The sequence below is a fragment of the Vombatus ursinus genome, unplaced genomic scaffold (genome assembly GCF_900497805.2).
Source record: "Vombatus ursinus unplaced genomic scaffold, bare-nosed wombat genome assembly UNPS02014863.1, whole genome shotgun sequence".
Taxonomy (NCBI): domain Eukaryota; kingdom Metazoa; phylum Chordata; class Mammalia; order Diprotodontia; family Vombatidae; genus Vombatus; species Vombatus ursinus.
In genome coordinates this window covers 35273188-35295064 of record NW_020954641.1, presented here as the reverse complement: position 1 = coordinate 35295064, position 21877 = coordinate 35273188, and the positions used below count along the sequence as shown (strand labels likewise).

General features: G+C 38.0%; 1 protein-coding gene across 5 annotated transcripts in view; it reads left to right on the top strand.

The window, feature by feature from the left end:
* The window catches only part of SH3RF2 (SH3 domain containing ring finger 2), a 166071-nt gene that overhangs the window by 69735 nt on the left and 74459 nt on the right, over window positions 1–21877 (top strand). For 3 of the 5 annotated variants that reach the window (XM_027841940.1, XM_027841938.1, XM_027841939.1), the window contains exons 4-5: window positions 3049–3144; window positions 9515–9838. In XM_027841940.1, the coding sequence (XP_027697741.1) occupies window positions 3049–3144; window positions 9515–9838 (420 nt within the window). The remainder of the gene's footprint in view (window positions 1–3048; window positions 3145–9514; window positions 9839–21877) is intronic. The other 2 variants (XM_027841942.1, XM_027841941.1) reach the window with 1 other exon arrangement.

Sequence of the window (21877 nt, the reverse complement as noted above, 5' to 3'; positions counted from 1 at the left end):
TATGTGGTAGGATTGTTGTTGCTGCTGTTGTTTTTGGCAGGCAGCATAGCCTAGTGAGGGCAGCTGAGTGGCACAGTAGACAAAGCACTGGGCTTAGAATCAGAAAGACTTATCTTCATGAGTTCAAATCTGACCTCAGACACTTACTAGCTGTGTGACCCTGGTCAAGTCACTTAACCCTGTTTGCCTTGGTTCCTCATCTGGAAAATGATCTGGAGAAGGAAATGGAAAACCACTCCAGTATCTTTGCTAAGAAACCCCCAAATGGAGTCATGAAGAGTTGGACATAACTGAAATGGCTGAGCAACAACAACATAGCCTAGTGAATAGAACAGATATCCAGTTGTATTTACATACACACACACACACACACACACACACACACATCCATATACATATGGGGAGCATGGAATATTTTACCTGTCAGATTTATAGTTAAGGGAAGAATTTATGACTGACCAAGTGATAAGGAGCATTACAGGATATAATATGGATAATTTTGATTACATCAAATTTAAAAGTTTTTGCACAAACAAAACCAGTGCAGCCAAAATTAGAAAGAAAGCAGGAAACTGGGAATTTTAGTGGAAAAATCCTTCTTTTTCTCCAGCCACCTACACATAGTATGACTTTCACTAATTTCTGTCTGTATGAGTAACCTTTCCAGAATAGTCACAACCTAGCCTAGGTCTCCTCTAGGCCTCCATAACCTTATCCCAATTAAGTGAGATGGTTGGGACATAGTTTCTTCCAGTTTTAGCATCACATGTTCTAACACTATATTTATATTCTAAAGTCTCATTTCTAGTTCTGAAATTCTATGTTTATTTCTTCACCAGCAAATATACTGTATTTCATATTTAATGATTACATATACATATATAAAATAATAACAGTGTAGGTGGAAAGATGAAACTAGAAGGAGAGCAATGAAACTGTGACATAAGACAAATTTGGTGTCAGTGAAAACATCACATTTAGGCTTTAACATTTCAGTAACCTGTGAAGGGGAAGAAAGAAGTTAATTGGGAGGTGGAGGCAGGGGGGAGGGGTCTCTAAAAAAAAAAAAGGAAATAGAGTAATAGGCAGTGATCAGTAGAGCCAAATTTTTCCTTGAAGTCAAAGGACTGAAGACTTAAAGACTATCAGATTTGGTGATTATGAGGAAATTTATTGAGCTCTTAGTGAGCAGTTTCATTGGAGGCATGGGAGTAAAAACTATATTGCAAAAGGTTACAAAGAGACCGGGTGATGAGTAAGTGGATTTGTAGACACCTTTTTAAAAAAAATCTTAAGAAAATGAAGAGAGATAAAGGATAGTAGCTGAATGGAGCAGAAGAATCAAGGAAAAAATTTTTTTGTTTCTTTGTTTTTGTTTTGAATTAGAAAGACCTGGATGTATTTGTAAATATAATAGATGGAAAGAATCTGGTGATGGGGAAGAGACTCCTGTTTGGATTGCTTAATTGATTTTTCATTGGTTTTAAGTCTCACAAGACCCTGTAGTGCTCTGTGTCATGATGCAGTCAGCAAAATATCGTCTTATTAACAGGAACCTCTGAGGGACTTCACTGTCTCCATGGAATTCCTCTTTTATTTGCACTCTGTATAGTGGTGAACATCGTGGATGAGCATACGTCTCCGTGCTTTGCACTTTGCTTGCTATTTATAACAAAAGAATGGTAAACAAGTTTACCTTTGTGGTTCCATCAATCAAAGAATCTTGCATGATCTTACCAAGTATAAGAGGACACCTTGCTGGACTGGGCTTCCTCTCGAATCGAGTATTTTTTGGGTGGTGAACAAAAAGTAACATCTTGTATTCTGTATAGCTCTTAGTCATTTGTGTGACTCTGAAGGTGTGATCTGCTGTGGAAAATCATTCACAAAAAAACCCAAAACATCTTCCTGTTTTCTTTGGATATTTTCATAAAGATTTTATAGAGATGAGAAATCAAACATATGGGTCAATAGTTGTTAATCTTGTTTGTCTTTGTTGTATAATAAAGCTTCTGCATGTAGGAACTTGTTTTTGTCACCTGCACTGTAAAATACTTTGAAAACAGGGGCAGCTAGGTGGTACAGTGGATAGAGCTCTGGCCTGGATTCACGAAGACCTGAGTTCAAATCTGGCCTCAGACACTTGACACTTACTAGTTGTGTGACCTTGGGCAAGTCACTTCACCCCATTGCCTCACCAAAAAAAAAAAAAAAAATAGATCTCTGAGAGCATTTTAAATTGTTGCTTCCAGCTCAAATTTCTTCTCTTTCGTATTTAGTCAGGTCCAGCCACTCTTCCTGAGTTAATTTTCTTTTGTGCCATTTTCACTTCCATTCCCTGAGTCATCCCCAAGTTTCTGCCAACCCCTAAACAAAATACATAATAGCTCTGGGTCATTTTCTTAGGACATTAAAGGAGAACCTGCTCATCCCAAATCAATTTGATCCTAACTTTAAGAAAGGGAATTGCTACTCCCTATATGTGTGTGGGTATGGGGAAAGGGGTGGGGAGAGTAATACATCTACTCCAAAGTTGGCTGAGTGTTTGTTGAATGAATGACCAAATATTGTATGGGCATGTGTGTGAAAGGTTTGAAATTCCTTGTACCATCTCCAAAAGTCTCATGATGGAAAATGCTATCCACATCCAGAAAAAGAGCTGTGGAGTTTGAATGCAGATCGAAGCGTACTATTTGCTATTTTTTTCTTCTGTTTTGTTTTGTTTCTTCTTTCTTGTGGTTCCTCCCATTGGTTCTAATTCTTCTTTACAACATGACTAATGTGAAAATATGTTTAATAGGAATATATAGAGAGAGTTTATATCAGATTGTACACCATTCTGGGCAGGGAGGTGGGGAAGGAGAGGAGAAAATTTAAAACTCAAAAGCTTATGGAAGTGGTTGTTGAAAACTAAAAAAAATTAATTAATTTTAAAAAATAAAATAAAAAAGAAATTCCTTGTATCTAACAGTTGGAAATCAAAGTGAACCAACTTTATATAATCTGTCGCTTGTCAAGGCTGGAGGATGAAACTTTTCTCTCTTTCAGGATGATGTTATCACTGTAATTAGCAGAGTTGATGAGAATTGGGCGGAAGGCAAATTAGGTGATAAAGTTGGCATCTTCCCCATCTTGTTTGTAGAGGTAAGTGACGTAGAAGCCAAATCTAAGTTAAGCCCGTGGAACTGCTAAATAATTGACATCGGGCCCCATGTTTACTCTTTCCAACAGCAGAGATGCCAAAATGAGACCTCTGTTTAGTTTTGGCCTATTTTAGATTGAGAGCTAGAGGTAAGGAAGATAGACCATTCAACAAATCATTCCCCAATTGATAAATGGTCAAAGGATATAAATAAGCAGTTTTTAGATGAAGAAATTAAAGCTGTCTATAGTCATATAGAAAAGGCTCTAAATCACTATTGATTAGAGGAATGTAAATTAAAACAACTCTGAGGTACCATATCACACCTATCAGATTGGCTAACATGACAAAACAAGAAAATGATAAATGTTGGAGAAGATGTGGGAAAATTGGAACACTAATGCGTTGCTGGTGGAGTTGTGAACTGATCCAACCATTCTGGAGAGCAATTTGGAATTATGCCCAAACAGCTATAAAACCATGCATACCCTTTGATCTGGCAATACTGCTGCTTGGTCTGTATCACAAAGAGATCATAAAAAAAGGGAAAAGACCCACATGTACAAAAGTATTTATAGCAGCTCTTTTTGTGGTAGCAAAGAATTGGAAATTGAGAGGATGCTCATCAATTAGGGAACGGCTGAACAAGTTGTGGTATATGAATGTAATGGAATACTATTGTTCCATAAGAAATGATAAGCAGGGGGATTTCAGAAAAACCTGGAAAGACTTACATGAACTGACGCTGAGTGAAGTGAACAGAATCAGAAGAACGCTATACACAGTAGCAGCAACATGGTACAATGACCAACTTTGATAGACTTAGCTTTTCTGGAAAATGCTATCCACCTCTAGAGAAAGAACTATAGAGTCTGAATACAGTTCAAAGCATACCATTTCCTCTTTTTTTTTCTTTCTTGTGTTTTTTTCCTTTTGTCTGATTCTTCTTTCACAACATGACTAATGTGGAAATAGGTTTAATATAATTGTACATGTATAACCTGTATCAGATTACATGCTGTCTTAGGGAGGGGGGAGGAGAGGGAGGGGGAAAATTTAGAACTCAAAATCTTATAAAATTGAATGTTGAAAACTAAAAATAAATAAAAAATTTTTAAGAGAAAGAAAATAGATCATTTATTCATTCAGCACCAATTTATTAAGAATGCACTATGTACAAAATGAGACGCAGCATGGTATGATGAATAGAGAGCCAGCCTTGAAGTCAAGAAGCCCTGAGTTCAAGATACTGCCTCTGATACTGGCTGTGTGACCCTGAGCAACACATTTAACATTTAACCTCTCAATATAAATTCTCTAAGCCTGTAAGTTGTAGAGAAGGTGCCAACCTGCTTTAGTAGACAGAGATTCCTTACCTGGCAATTCTCTGTGTAAATGAAATCACCAATCCAGTCCCTAACCCCCTATACAAAGCAGGATACCACTGAGGGAGATACAAAGACTATTAAGACATTGTCTTTGTGTTCAAGAAGCTTGCAATCTAATCAATACCAGGATAATTATCTATTGTTCAATTATTGTATTACCTGTTTACCATCCATGTTTCTGTAACCCCAACATGGTTGGAGGGATTCATTCCAGAATCAAAATGCAAAGTTACCTAGATGGCACAGTCAATAGAGTACTGGATCTGGAGTCAAGAAGACTTGAGTTCAAATCTAGACACAATCTCAGACATTTATTAGCTATGTTACCCTGGTCAAGTTACTTTAATTTCTCTGAGCCTCAGTTTCCTCGTCTGTAAAATGGTATAATTATAACACCTAACTTTCTGGGTTGTGAGGATAAAATGAGATAATATTTGTAAAGTGCTATGCAGATTTAAACCACTATATGAATGCTAGCTAGCTATTAGTAGTAGTAATAATAAAGAGAATTTAGTCATGTCACTGGTAAACTACAAAAGTAGCTTTTAAGTTAGAGGGTATGATCCTTGCCCTCAAAAATTTTTCCCTACAGAAAAGACAAAATAAAGACAATTGAGAACACTGAAGGGGAGATGGAGCCATAAAAGTGTAATGAAATACAGATCATATAAATACATAAGTAGTTTCAACTGTGTAAGAGCAGTGAAGTGGCACAGTGGACAGGGTGTCAGACTTGGAGTCAGGAAGATCTGAGTTCAAATCTGGCCTCAGACACTTCCTAACTGTGTGACCCTGGGCAAGTCACTTACCCCTGTTTGCCTCAGTTTCCTCATCTGTAAAATAAGCTGGAGAAGGAAATGGCAAACCACTCCAGTATCTTTGCCAAGAAAACCCCAAATAGGGTCATGAAGAGTAAGATGTGACTGAAAATAACTAAATGACGACAACTGTATACAGAACTAAAAGGTTTTTCTGGAAAGATTAGAATGACCAGTGTCAGAGGGAATTACTCTGGGAAGGTTCTTTGTCTAACTTTGAAGGCAGTCTGTGATCTGATCCCATCCTACCTATCTAACCCAGTTTCTCACTATTCCCCAACATGAAGCCCTTGTTCCAATAAGGGCAGTCCCTTCATTGTATCACCCCCTTCCCACTTACCAACTCATTTCCACATATTCCTAATGCCACCCTTTGTGCCTGTATCCATAGTGCTCCCTCCTTATGGAATGTCTTCTCCCCCTCTTTCCCACCTATTCAAGTCCTATCCCTCCTTCAAAGTACTACCCATCCCATGAAGTTTTCTCTAACAACTCTGACCTCCAATGGTCTCTTCCTTCTCTGAACTCTCATTCCACATTGTCTGTATCCTCAGTTTTGCACTAAATTATGTACTGTCTGGGATTATCTAATTTTTTTTCTAGTGTCCAAATCTCCAAAGAGACTATAAAGTCTGTGAGGGTGTCATATTTTTTTTCCCATAGTTCCTAGCATAGTCCTAGGTATACCATATATGCTGAGTAAGTATTGATTGATGGTTGATAGATTGAACTTATTATAGGGATCACTTTTCACATGTTCCCTTTAGAATTTGAGGGATGACTTGGGGTATTGTAGAATCCGAGCTGGGGATGACTTCGGAGGTCACCTCTACTTCAGCTCTGACTAAAACAACCCTCCCCTTTGCGACATATCCAAGGAGGTATCTGGTCCTTCAGGCTCAGCTTGAAGAACTTCCAGTGATAGGGAGCTCAAGACACCACAGTCCATGGTCACCTGTTCTTTTGGATAGCTCAGATTGTTAAGAAGGTTTCTTTACATTAAGCAAAAATCTGCCTCTGAAATTTTCCCCATTGGTCCTAGCTTTATGCTGTGAAACCAAGCAAAACAAGTCTTACTCCTCTTCCACATTCCTTCAAATACTAAGGACAGCTGTAAGGTCCCTATTAAGTCTTATTTTCTTCAGGCTTAACATCCCCAATTACTTCAACTAATTATCATGTACCCTGGTTTCTTGTCTCCAGCCTTTACTTCACTCATCACTGGACTCTTTGAACTGTATTTCTTCTCACTAACCTCTTCCTCCTTTCAGCTCTCCTGTATAACACACAGTGAGTACCTACTAAGTGCTTATTGATTGATTGACCTATTTATTGTCTTCCCCCACTAGATTAAAACTCCTTGAGGGTGGGGGTTATCTTGCTTATTTATATATTGTATCTCTAGTGCTTGATGCATAGTAAATACTTAATAAATGATTATTTCTTCTATAGTATTCCCCCTTCTATAATTCTAGTACTTCTCCTTTTTTTTGAAAGAGAGCAAATATTTAAGTAATATTTTATTTTATTTCAAATTACATATAAAAACAATTTTAACTTTCTTTTTCTTTAAGTTTTGAGTTCCAAATTCTGTCTTTCCCTTCCTCCTCTGTCCCCTCCCTGAGAAAATAAGCATCTGATATAGGTTATATATGTGCAGTCGTGTAAAACACATTCTATATTAGTCATTTTGTGGAAGAAAACTCAAACTAAAAAAAGAAAGATAGTGAAAAATAGTATGCCTCAGTCTGTATTCAGACACCATCACTTCTTTCTCTGGAGGCAGTAGTAACTTGTTTAAAAGAGAATTTTAGACATAGCTTGTTCTTGGTCAACCAATGCTGACTCTTCACTGTTTCCTTTTCTAAATGTTTACAATCCACCCTTTGAATAACTTCTTGATTACTTTATATAGAGACTTTCCCCATGCCTTCCAAATGAAGAACATCATAGAGCTAATCAACAATCTTTGATATCTTGTCATTGGAAAGGTTTACATTTTATAATCATTTTTATATTCTCCTTCTCCCCTCCAAAATCAGTAATTAGAAGAACACTCAAGGAAATAATCAAACTAGTCGTATCTCTATTTGGTCTTATAATTAGCAGAAATATCTGTGTGTTACTGAGTGGTTGCTATGTTCTAAGATTCAGATTTTTTTTAAATACTTGAAATCTAAACAGAGTAAAATAGTTCTTACATTCGACTCCTGTCATTACCTATTTAAGGCTAGAACTTGCTGCAGATTCTTCAAATAAACTTTGAATTATCCATATCATTAAAAACAGTTGGAAGGAAACATTGATTTCTTATGAAGAACCTTTTGGCAAAAGCCAGAGTTTTTTTTAATGCATCATTTTCTTTCTTGGATAGTACCTGAACAGAGAAGGGGAAATGCCAAATCTGGAACCTAAGTGTTATCTTGTTAGGACATCATCTCCAATAGATTCTGTGTTATACTCTTAGTCAAGGACAGTTCTAATTTTTGTCTTTGTATTTCAGCACATAATGGGCAATTAATAAATGCTTGTCAAATTTAATTTATTACTCTTACTGAGTTCAATGAACCTAAAAGATTTTTTTTCAGATGAGTAGTTAAATACCTAAGAGCTCTACAATTCTCCCCGCTGATATAATTATTCCCTTTGGATGACAAAATAGACAAAGCCCAGAGTTTTGTGCTATTCTGCCCCCTTAAAGGATAATGGTAGGCCCCGAGTAGGAACAGGACTTTTAAGTCTATGAGGAAGGAATTGATTTCTCCAGTTGTCATCTTACCTCAGATGGCAGTGAACTTGATTGATTCAATTCGAGTATGATGAAATGGCTGACTGGTATCTAGAACTGGGTTAGAGGACTTGGTCATCCCCTCAAAGTACTTAGAATCTAACCTGGGAGACAAGACTCATAACTATTTTACCATTTATTATTTACCAATCAACACACTGTATGATTAAGTGCCCAAATGATTGACATAGAAAGGAAGTATTACAGTCTTTTCTGAGAAAAGGGGAAAAAAACTTTGAGTTTTAGTAGAGACAGTTTCATAGAAGTGATTTCATACTTAAATTGGTTCTTGAAGGATGGGTAGATTAGGGATAAGCTGAGAAAAGGCAGTGTTCCAGGGAGGGGAAACAACAGAATTCAAAAGAGAGGATTCAAGAAAATGAATTTTAACCGTCACCTAAAAAGAGGCCAATATATTCCCATGAATGGTCAAGGTCAAGAGACAGAGTAACAATTACAATAGATATTTATTAAGTACCTGTTATGTGTGAAGGAACTGTGCTTGAGTCAGATAACACTTGGTCCCTCACCTCATATAGCTTACAGTCTAACAACAAGGAAATATCACCTGTTTGAGAACATTTTTATGGTGCCACATCAGTGAGGGAAGCCACTCGGACAAATTGGCAAATTGATAATTTTATTTTCATGATCACATTTACCTCTGTTTCTGTGAAGTGTTTGGTTATATAGGAACTCTTTTGAAAGGAATTGCACCATTGTTCTGTGGTCTGTAGGATTGTCAGTAATGTCTATACTGAAGAAGAGGAAGAATTTTAGCAATGGCATGCCCTTAGAAATTCTGCCCAAGAGTGGGAAAATGGGAATTGATTCAGCCTGCTATTTGAAAGTTGCCAAACCCTAACTCCATCTCTGCAAGAATTAATATCGTAGTTTCCTGTATTTAGAGTTAGAAGAGAATGTAGAGGTCATCTGTCAAACCTCACCGCCTTAAGTTACAGATGAGGAAACTGAAGCTTTTAGAGGTAAAGTGAATTGCCCAAAATGACAGAGTCAGGATTTGAACTCAGATACCAAGTCTCCAAGTTCAGTTCTCTAAATTCAGCATTGTCTCTGCTGTACTAAGCTGCTTAGTTCCAGGATCAAATGCACAGATTTGCTATACTCATCTAGATAGAGCCTAAATATTTAGTATAAACACTGTTGGTACAATAGTAAGGAATGGAATCTCAGGAATTTATTTCACTGGAGTAAAAGGAACCAATTTATAAAATTCAAAAATTATCCTTGAGTTCAAATAGTTTTACATTGACTTGGAGGGAATTATTTATAAAGACTAGCCCAGTAAATCTTAAGGTCTTACATTTAAGCCTAAGATGACAGAACCCCAATTTTCATTGGATCCTTTGTATTTCAGCCAAACCTCACTGCAAGACATCTGCTAGAGAAGGGCAGAAACCATCGGTCATCCCACATAAAGAGCATGTCCCTGAGATGCTCTTCTCCTAGAAGCAAAGTGGCAGAATCACCAGCCTTCAGTCGGGTCATAGAATCCAGGAGGAAGAATCCAAGACAATTCTCCATCATGACAGCCTTGAATACCCTCAACAGAATGGTCCATTCACCCACAGGGCAACAGATGGTGGAAATAAGCTCCCCTGTGCTCATCAGCTCCAGCAATCCTTCTGTGGCAGCTCAGAATTTTGAGAAGGTAGAGCTCCCACCTAACAGCCCTGTCCAGGTAAGAAAACACATTTGACATTTTAAACTAGGGGCAGAGTTGGACTTTAGGAAATGATTTATACAATGTCATGTTTGTTTCTTGTTTAATATAGTGGTTCCCAACCTGTTCAAGCATGAGGGCTCCTTTTTAATGATGAAAAATATCTGTAGACTACCCCATTTTAGTAGTCATACTATTGGTATCCATTGATTGACCAAATGGATCATGACAAAAAGCTACCTTAAATTCAGTAATGCTTTTCTTTAATTTTTTTTTAACCTGAGCACCAAAAAAGGTTATTTCTATACACACAGTTTATGAACTCATGAGTTTCCATTTCATACTGCTTCCTTTTTTAAAGCATAAAATAAATTCTTTGTGCTATGCTCAAAACTATTTTCCTTGTCTTCCTTCTGAATTTCCTTCTATTCTTTTCTGTGCATTTTTTTAAATGTTTCGATGGCCTTTTTTTTTTTTTTTTTTTTTTTGGCATCACTCTTGGTAATCCCATGTTCTCCTACAGAGAAAGAAAGAAAAATGCCCTTGTAACAAATAAGCATAATCAAGCAAAATGTTACTATCCTTTTTTATATTGTTCTGCTCATTTCTGTCTGTATCAGTTTATACTACTCAGGATTCTCTGAAATTGTCTCATAATTTTTTACAGTGAAATAATATTCTATTACATTAAAATGCCACAATTTGTTCATCCATTTTCCAGTTGTCTAAGAAGCAGCCTAAAACACCCCCTTAGATCCTAGTTATTTTTTTCCTCCCTTTTAATCCATGCTTCAGGATCAAGAAGCTTATTTTGACTATGATTATTCTCTCCATGATATTCTCTTCCCTCTTAACTTCTACCCTCCCCAATAATCACTTATTTCCCTGTTTAATTTCATGAATTTCTATACCAAAATCTTTGTGTGTGTGTTCAACCTTTATTTGTTCATTTTAGATAAGAGATTCATCTGATGAACATTCCCTTCACCTTTTCCTCTATGTTTATATATTCTTCTCATGTAATCCAGTAATGAGAAATAGCAAGTTTTACCCCCTTCTTCCTCCTTTCTATGTTAGTGTATTCCTTATATCTTCCCTTATCTTTCTCCTCTTAAAATCCTTAGAACATAACCAATACATGTTCAGGTCCTCTGTTTTTCTTATTTAACTGCCTCAATTCCCTCTGAAGATATAAGGTCCTAAAAGGACTCTTGTTTCTTTTCCCTCTATTAGAGTGTTGGCACACTAGACAGCTCTATCCAGTTGCTGAAATAAATTTATCTTTCTCAATTCCTCTGGACTTTTGTGTTTGTATTACACAGTTCCTACTCAGGTCTGGTGTTTTTATCAGAAATCCTTCAAAGTCTTCTGTTCTACTAAGGGTCCATTTTTTTCCCCTGTAGAATTATAATAGGCTTTGCAAGGTAAAATATTCTTGGTTGTAAATATTTATCTTTTATCTTTTAGAATATTATATTTCATGATCTCTTCTCATTTATAGTTGAAAGTGCTATGTCTTGTGTGATCCTGACTGTGATCCTTTAGTATTTGAGCTGCTCCTTTCTGAGTATTTGTAATATTTTTTCTCTGATGTGAGAGTTCTAGATTTTGTTTATTACATATCTGGGAAATTTTCATTTATCATTTCTTGATATATATGGTACAGGCTTTTATTAATCATGATTCTCAGGGATTCCTGTGATTCTTAAAGTATCTCTCCTTGATTTGTTTTCCAGGTCAGTTTTTCATATCAAATAGCTTATATTTTCTTCTATTTTTTAATATCTTGATGTTGTTCTAATAGTTCTTGCTGTCTCTTGGGGTCATTGATTTCTCTTTTGTGTATTCTAGTTTTCAAGGAGTCCTTTACTTGGGTTTGGTTCACAACTTTCTCTTCTAAACTATTTATTCATCTTCCAATTCTTTTCTCTAGAGCTATTGTTTCTTTTTTTTTTTAATCTCTTGTTTCATTTCTTCTATGAATCCATGCACCCTTGTGGAAAGTTCATTTTTTTCCCTTTGACCCTCTACCTGCATTTGTTATAGATGTACTTTCTCCTTCAGGAAGATCTTGAGATTTGCACTAATTTTTTATACTAGTTAGTGTTTTCTTTTGTTGTCTCTCTACCTTTAGTTCCTGAATTAGGACTTTATGCCAGGGCCAGGCTCTTACCCCTGCAACAGTTTTGAGTGGAATGGTCAGTCTGGAAAGCCCTGTGTCACCTAGGTTCTTGTGTTGACCATCTCCTACTGTTAACTCCTATCAACTCCAACCCCTACATCTTTGAGGTTCAAAGTGCTAGATTATCAGGGATCTTCCTAGTATCTCTGAACAGAGTGCTCAGGACCTCAGAGTTCCTGGACCTAGAGTGTCCCAATCTGAGAACTACCAAAAAACATCCTTGTCGCTTTTGCATTATTCCCCTACACTTCCAAAGTCCTCTTTCTGGTCCCTTCTGACCATTTGGAGGCTTTCTCAGGTGAGCGTTTGACTCTTACTATCTCCAGACACAGCGCCTTGCGTACAACATGGGACTTTGGTCATGCTGGTGCTGACCTTTCTGGAAGAGCTCCCTTACCAATCACACTTGAGCTTTTGTGCAGGTCTGGGGTGGAAGCAATCATTTACTGTCATTTCTCATTGGATTTCTTGATCATTATTCCATCTAATACAAACTTGAGGGTTTTACTGGAGTAGGTATGTGGCAACTGGGCATTCTGTCTCCCATTCAGGCATCCATCTTGCTTTTCAATCAGTTTGTATGTTTTTAATCATAACAGCATCCACTAGTTTTTAAAAAACAATAATAAATATGTGTGAGACATTATTCCATCTTCAAAATGACAATGCTTGGTGCATGTAGAATGTAAAGGCCTTTTGTAACAGCTCTTTAGTTCCCCAAAGGCTCATGGTCTACAGATTGGGAACATTTGATTTAATATTCATATTTCATTTCTTTAAAAGATCTATAATTTGAGTGTAGATAATTGTCTCTACTGTTGCAGAATATGGCCACTGTTCTTTGCCTTAGTAGACAGGCTTATGAACTGCTACAGCCAAAAAAAAAAATTCCCACTTGTGATGAGCTTCCAGTGATAAACCTACCCTCAGTTAGCTAGGCTGCTCTGATGACAGACTTTTACAGGCTTTCCAGCTTGGTTAGGGGCCTTCCAGAATTTGTCCTGTGCTGGCCTACAAGCCAAGGTCATCGCCAAGTCAGAGTGTCCCATCTGACTATAGCCAGAAGATACCTAAGAGATCATCCTGTTCAAATCACAGCCACACAAGAGCTCGCTCACCGCCTAGATCTACACAAATGAAATATTTAGGCAGCTAAGTGGCATAGTGGATAAAGTGCTAGGCTTGGAATCAGGAAGACCCGAATTCAAGTGCTACCTTAGGTACTTAATAGATGTGTGACTCTAGACCAATTATTTCACCTCTCTCAGACTCAGTTTAATCATCTATAAAATGGGGATGATAATAGTACCTACCTCATAGAGTTCTTGTGAGGACCAAATAAGATAACATGTGTAAAGGACTTTGCAGAACTTAAAGCATTATATAAATGCTAGCGAGTATTTATATTAATTATAATGACAAGCAAGTCCACGTACAGTAGAGTACTAAAATACTATAATGAATGGTCGTATTTTAGGAAAAGGACAGATGAATGTGGACTGGAGTTTTCAGAGAAGGCATCATTCATGAAGAAGGTGGAGCTTAAGATGGCTTCTGTACGATTTAGATAGAGAGAAACATATATAATTGGCATTTTTTATCTTAGTTTTGCTTTTCTCATATGGCATAGTATGGATCTCACAGGGAAGGAAGAATGCAAGCTAGAAAGGGGTTTGAAAGAGAGAAACTACAGCCCACTGAGGTAGTCAGTAAAAAGTTCCAACAAAGGTGAGATTGAAGGGAAGGGTCTTAAATGAAGTAACATGTAATAGCCCATATTTGTAATGTATAATGCATTCCAGTCACAAAGCACATTTCAGAGCCATGGAAGGAGCACATGGAAGGAGATAGAGGGCCTGGGTTCAAATCTCAGCTCTTCCACATGAGATCTTGGGCAAACTCCTTCAATTTTCTGAGCCTCAGTTTCCTCATCTGTAAAATGAGGGAGTTAGACCAAATGACCTGAAAGGTCTTTGACAATTCTAAATCTGTTATCCTGTACTCTTTAAAATGATAAACCTGGAATAAATGACTTCTAAGATCACTTCAGCTCCAGAACTCTGTGTGTGTGTGTGTGTGTGTGTGTGTGTGTGTGTGATTTAATTATCCAGACACCTCTGAGCTAATCAGGACAAATATTATTACTACCATTTTACGAAGCAGGAAACTCGTTATTCTGAGTGTAGCATTCAATCCACTAGCCTATCCTAGAGGAGGGATTCTTAACCTTAAATCCACAGGCCTTCAGGGAGTCCATGAATTTGGATGGAAAAAATTTTATAACTTTATTTTCACTGTTCTCTAATTAATATTTAGCATTTTCTTCATTATGACTTTTTTTAAAAAATCTGAGAAGGGGTCCATAATCCCCAAAAGGTTAGTAACCCCTGGTCTAGAAAGAGATAAGATTGGTGGGAGACTACCTTAGGAATACAGAACAGTGTGCCAGAAACTTGGCATGGGAGAACAGCACAATGCTGGTTGGCCTAAGCTGCAAAAGAGAGCGTGTAGGAGAACAGGGGATATGAACAAGTAGGCAGAAAGTATAATGTAGGCAGAGCCAAAAACACAATCCCTATTCAAAGACTTATTATGAAAAGGTCTGAGTGATTACAACTCAGTTTAATACAGGGCTGCCTAAAAGGTTAAAAACCAGAGGGGGCAGTAAGGCAGCCTGGGAGCTGAAATCTTTCTTATAGCAGATGCTTATTTAGGTTGAAAGGCAGTTTTGGAAAATGAAAGAGTAGATTGATGAGACCAAGTAATTAAGAAGTGAATTGCATGCTGGGAATTCTATTGCAAACACTCTTTTTAGCTGTGCAGGTAACAACCTGAAAAGCCAAAACTTGGCTTGTACTGATTTTTTAAAGGAGCTATAAATCTCGTTTTTAAACATGAATTTCTACCTTGGGATTAAACAGTTTAACTGAGCTCTAATCCCTTTCTAACAAGACAAGAAAGAGGAGAAAGTCAAGGACTTCTCTGAGACTTGATTGTTATTAGAAATAGTGCAACAGTTCATTTCTTACTGTATAGTCCAGGTCCAAGTTGGGGACAAGGAAGGGAAGGGAGTAAGCATTTATTAAACGCCTACTATGTGCCACGCACTGTGCTAAGTGCTTTTATCAATATTATCTCATTCAACCCTTACAACAACCCTGGGACATAGATATTATTATTATTCCCTTTTTATAGCTGAAGAAACTGAGGCAATCAGAGGTTAAATGACTTGCCCAGATCATAGCTAAGAAGTGTCTGAGGCTGGATTTGAACTCAGGTCTTTCTGACTGCAGGCCCAGTGTTTTGTCCAGTGTGCCACCTAAAGGTCAGGGCAGGGGAGGGCCGGGGTTAATGAACTGAAAGATCAATAAGAGTCAACAAAGGTTGATTACTCCTGCCATTTTAACCCTCTCTGTAGTATATCACTCATCCCCTATACCCCCCCCCCCACACACATAAAACATTCCTCCTGCAATAACACAGACTCAAACATATATTCTCCATAAACACACACATATACTTTCCTTCTACAAAGTAACATTCTTTTTTGCTGTTGTTTTATTGGTGGTTTTTTAAAACTTCACTTCACTTCCCAGTAAAACCTCTCACTCAAAAATTAAACACATTGACATAGTGATCATATCTGACATCATATGTTCTATTACATACCTGTAGAAAAGCATTTATCTATCAAAAAAATGGAAGATATATCTCCGTCAGCCTTCTGCAATCAAGATTGATCAAAACATGGATCTGAGTTCTAATGTTTTTAGAATGACTAAATCAGTAGTTTAGAGAAATTATGTAGATATAGTTTACCTATATTTTAGTAAAATATTTAATAAAGTAACTCATGTTATTCTTATGGAAAAGATGGAGAGATATGAGCTACATGATAGTGCAATTGGATAAATTCAGAGCTATTAAGAGTAATCTAGTACTAATAGAGAAATGTAAGGAAGTGGTGAAGCCAACTCAAACCAGCTAATGAGAATGGATTGTTAAATTTTCAGTGTGAGCATTTACACCTTGGAAATCAGCAAAGGTACAAATTAGGGCTTGATTTATTATTTCTTAATTGTCTACATTTAAGAAATTGATAGAGAAAATATTATGCAAATTAAACTTAAAAGTATGTCCTGCATCCACTTTTTGGTTGTTGTTTTAGAAAGCCAGTTGTTCAACATTCACCAGCACATCCCCAGCCTAGATCATAGATGTTAGCTTAATAGGAAGTCTCCAGTGGAACTGCTCTGTGCTGTTAAACATTTTTTTCAGTGACTTGGATAATAGGATCCTCATTAAATTTGAAAGTGATATATACCAGAAGAGATGGCTAATGCCCTGGATATAGATTCAGGATTCAAAAAAATCTTAATAGGCTACAGGGATTGGGAACCTGTGACCTCAAGGCCACATGTGGCCCTGTAGGTCCTCAAGTGCAGCCCTTTCACTGAATCCAAACTTCACAGAACAAATCCCCTTAAGTTGTTCTATAAAACTTGGACTTAGTCAAAATGCTGCACCCAAGAACCTAGAGGGCCATATGTAGTCTCAAGGCTCCAGGTTCCCCACCCGTGGGCTAGAACGTTGTACTGAACCTAATAAGATGAAATTTATAGGAATAAATGTAAACTCTTATAGTTTGTTTCAAGAAATCACCGTACAAGATGAGAGAGATATCATCATCATTATCATCATCATAATCATCATCGTAATGATAGCCAGCATTTATATAGTACCTACTATGTGCCAGACACTTAGCTAAAAGTGCTTTATAAATATTACTTCATTTTTTCCTCGCAGCAACCCTGGGAAGTAGGTGCTGTTATTATAGCCATTTTACAGATGAGGAAACTGAAGTAATCAGAGGTTAATTGACCTGCCCAGGTTCACACAGCTAATAGCAAGGGTCTAAGGCTGGATTTGAACTCACATCTTCCTAACTCCAAGCCCAGTGCTCTATCTACTACACTACTTAGCTGCATGATTATATAGGAGTGTGTCTGAATAAAGTCTTGAGATTTTAATGAACTGAAAGTACAATTTGAGTCAATATGTCCAATATGGCACTGAAGAATACAATCTTAAGTTATATTGAGGAGGGCACAGTTTCCAGGAATAAATAAATGATGATCCTTCTAGTCACTGACCTGGTCAGATTACATTGGCTATATTGCTGTAAGTTTTTGGTGTCACATGATAGGATATTGATAAACTAGAGAACATACAAAGGAAGGCAACCAGAAGGGTGAAGGGCCTCAAGTTCATGACTTATGTGGCTCCATTGAAAAGTCTGGAGATGTTTTGTCTGAAGAAGAGGAGACTTAGGAATGTACGTGATAGCTGTCTTTGGGTATTTAAAAACTGTCATGTGAAAGTAGGATAAAAAAAATAATAAAAAAATGTTAAAAGAAAGTAGGATAAATTTTTCACTGCTTAACTCCAAAGGGTAGAATGAGGAACAATACAGGTTGCAAAGAGGAAAATTTAGGCTTGATGTAAGGATGTACTTCTTCCCTGTGAGAGCTACCCTCAAAATAGTGAGTTCACCATCACTGGAGGTCTTAAAGCAAAGATTGGAGGATCACGGGTCAAGTGTGTTGTAGAGGAGTTCTTGTTCAGCCATCAGTTGGACTAGATGGCCTCTGAGAGTCCGGATAACTTTGAGATTCTGGGTTTTTTCCTTTACGTTATTTTAGTCATTGTATATATTATTCTCTTTGTTCTGTTTCTGTTCTTCGCTCTGCATCTGAAGGGTATAGATACACTCTTCCTAAAAGCACAAACACACCACTTTCCTCACACACACATACACAGAGATGGGCATCCATGAACATATTTCCATTAATGCATACACAGTTCCCCCAGTACACATCTTGGAGAGAGAGAGAGAGAGAGAGAGAGAGAGAGAAAGAGATGGAATGTTCTTCTTCCTGCGTCATGAGTGGAGGCTTTATGACTCATATTTAAAGCAGTGAGAAACAATGCACATTGTAACTCTTCCTTTATAAATCCTGCAGTAAGGATGTGAACAAAAAGTTCAGAGCCCACTTTCATTGGAAGGATATCACTCACACAAAACTTTATTCTCCAAAAGTCTGATGAACAAAGTTGTTGTTTTTTAAATTTCTCTACACTTTTCAATTCTTCTTTCTGGGTTATTTGCCTAATCTATGAAGAGGGTGGACCAGAACAAGAAATCCCGGTTTGATTCGGAATGTGTCTGATACTTTCATAACATAAAAGGACATAACCCACCCCCACAATATTAATGCTGTGCTCTCTACCCTGTCAGGAGTAGATTATAAGTGTTACCACATGTTTGTCTAAATGTTGGTGAAATAATCAAAAACTATTCTTACTTCATCTAAAACAGAGTCAAAAATCAACCAAAGTTAAGGAGTCTCATAACCAATTTGGGCCTCAGTTTCCTTATTTGTACAAATAAGGTGTTGGACTAGTTGACCCTCCAAGGCCTCTTCTAGCTCTAAATCTGTGATGCCGCAGTAATGGGAGCTGACATTTATGTAGCATTTCAAGGTTTACAGAGCATTTTCTAGTGAATTACTCCATTCGGTCCTCACAACCATCCTGTGAAGTAGGTGGCAAAGGTGTTATCTTCTGACAGTACTGAATATGTGGGGGAGTGGTGATTTTGCAGCTGGGTGATGGAGTAGATAGAATGCCTAGCCTGAATTCAGGAAGACTCATCTTCATGAGTTCAAATTCGACCTCAGAAACTTACTAGCTCTGTGACCCTGAGCAAGTTACTTAACCCTGTTAGCCTCAGATTCCTCATCTGTAAAATGAGCTAGAAAAGGAAATGGCAAACCACTGCAGTGCCTCTATTAAGAAAACCTCACAACGGGTGATGAAGAGTTAGGCAAGACTGAAACAACTGAACAGCAGCAGCAACAGATGATTTTTTTTTTTTTTTAGCATGGAAAACTCATAGTCAGGAAACTCCTTCTACCAATAAATATCGGAAACTCCTCTTGAGACTTAATTCCCAGCTGGTTGCTTGGGGCGTATAGCCCTAAGTAGCTCCCACAGGCTCATACCTTTGGGATTTGAACTCAGATCTTTCTGAGTCTAAGCCTGCCACTCTGAGTGCCGCCCAATGTTGCTTCTCTGTGCCCCACTACCACCACCCTATAATGGAAATGTAGGATTTCAGAAGTTGAGTAACTTGCCCCTAAGGTTCACAAGGAAGTTTATGTAGTATGATCAAAGATACAGAGTGTTCATGTGCTGTGTTGTTGTTCAGTTGTTTCAGTTGTGTCTAACTCTTTGTGACTGACCCTATTTGAGGTTTTCTTGGCAAAGATACTGGAATGATTTGCCATTTCCTTCCCACCTCATTTTATGGATGAGGAAACTAAAGCAAACAGGGTTAAGTGACTTGCCCAGGGCCAAACAGCTACTAAGTGTCTGAGGCCACCTTTGAACTCAGGAAGATGAGTCTTCCTGACTCCAAGCCCAGCGCTCTATCCATTTCACCACTTAGGTGCCCAACAATAACAACGTTGAAGCAATCCCTCCTCTACATGTACTCATGCTACAGAGCAACCTTAGGATGCCGCAGCCCAGAATGGCTCTCTCCATCTGTTCTTCTGAGCCTCCTTTGATTTCCAGGGTAGCAAGTTGGACCTATGGCCCTAAAATACAGTAGGCAGATAAGTGTTTATGGCCTTTTCTTTTTCATTTCCTCTCACCCCTCCCTTCACAATTTACTTTTCCCCGGGGGGAAAGGGAATCCCAGAAGTACCTTAAGACTTTGCAGGCATTCCAGGAATCAGGCTTTGACAGCTTCATCAGTTGGAAAAGAACAGAAGACATTTTGGGGACTTCCAAAGCATATAAAATGCAAGAACATCCTTCTGACTCTTTTCTACTTTTAAGAGGAGCAGCAAAGGGATTTGAGCCAAATCAGCGTCCTCTTTGAAATCTGGTATCCCTGTGGTGTATGTGCTAGAGCAGTGCTGGGATCCTCAGAGCCAACTGCAAAGAAAATTGTGAAGTCTGTGAAGTTTGTCTTTCTTTCCAAAAGGTCCCCCCTTTTCCCTTCCCCCTCCATGAGGTCCCCTTCTCTCCCTTTACTCTTTCCCATTGTCCCCTGCTCTGTCCCTATTTGATCCACACCTGCTCTCACCCAAGTATCCAATGCGAATTATTTTCCTATATATATATATATATTCCAGTGTGAAATGTGCTTCATTGTCATTAGGTTACCTCTCTCCAGGAGTATTTTCTTTTCAAAACTGACCTCTTATTGTGAAATGAAAGCCTTTGTCCTGTTCAAGGCCTTTCAGACATCTGTGAAGAGGGAGGAGCTTACTTTGAGGGGGAGGAGAAGAGGGGCCTTCCCGATGCCCCTAAAATTCCACCCTTCAGGTAGCTGTCTACCTAGGGATAAGGCCAGTCTTTAAATGATCACCCTAGATTTGATATGCCTTTACTCACATAGAACAGCATGCAAAATAATGATTTCACTCCACCATTGTATCTGTCTGTCAGGGGGAAAACTCACTCCTCACCTCAAGATATCTCTGGCTATGGGGGCAGCTAGGTGGTGCAGTGCATAAAGCTCTGGCCTTGGAGTCAGGAGGACCTGAGTTCAAACCCAGCCTCAGACACTTGACACTCACTAACTGTGTGACTCTGGGCAAGTCACTTAACCCCGATTGCCTCACCAAAAAAAAAAAAAAAAAGATATCTCTGGCTAGACATAGTTATGACATTACCTTGGGTGGCTGATATAGCAAGGTAGAGTACTGGATTTGGAATGACAGTTTCAAATCCTGCTTCTGTGACTTACTAGCTATGTTACCAGGAGTTAGTCACTTAACCTCATGGAGCCTCAGTTTCCTTATCTGTAAAATGGGAATTTTAGTGCCTCAAGCACATGGTGGTTGTAAGGCTCAAATGAAATAAGGTATATAAAGCACTATATAAATGTCAATTATAATTTTATAGAGCTATGTAAAACAGGGGTGCTAGAAAATAATTCAAGATCAAACCTAAGGGATCAAACTTGAATCCATTCATGGGGAATTTTAGATAGGTGAGTAGGAGCTAATTAAACTGGGCTTCAGGGGAATCATTAATATTAATCCTATCTTCTTGTTTAGAAAGAACTTCCTAGATGGTAAAAGTCATTGACATAGGACATGAATTAAAAGTAATTTTCAGTAAACATTGCTAAGGACAAGCTAAGAAGAATTGCATTGTCTGCCCTGTGACTGAGATATTGATGTATTTGTAGATATAAAACCTTATTTCCAACATTCTGTATAATCTGAGTGGCTTGCCCAAGGTCACACAATTTTGGAGGTTTTTTAAGGGGGAGGTTGCCCCAACAATGCTGGTCATGAGGATTCAAACCCTGCCCCTAAAATGTGCTAGCTGTGTGAGCCTAGGAAAGTCTTTTAAATGCTACATGTCTGAGGCAGCTCACTAGGGTTTATCTACTAAATTTTAGGAGGACCCTAATCTGTTGGGTAACCCAAGAGAAAAGAATGTGAAATGTTTTTTCTCTGTAGGACTTTAAGCAAAGAATTTTGCAGATCTTGCAGTTTTGCCAGGTCCCAGCCTGCCTAACACTTACTTATGGAATGCCTACATTAGTTGTTCACAACTGATAACCCCACAAGCATCAAATGAGATTATGTATGTATATATATATATATATATATGTGTGTGTGTGTGTGTGTGTGTGTGTGTATATATATATATAAGTGCTTCAAAGTACTCGTATATCTGCTATGATCATTTCCATTACTGGAAAGAGTTCTCCCAACACCCTACTCCTAGTTGTCAACCTCCCTTCCCCCCCTGCCCCCCATCATTCTACCAATTTAACTTCATATCTT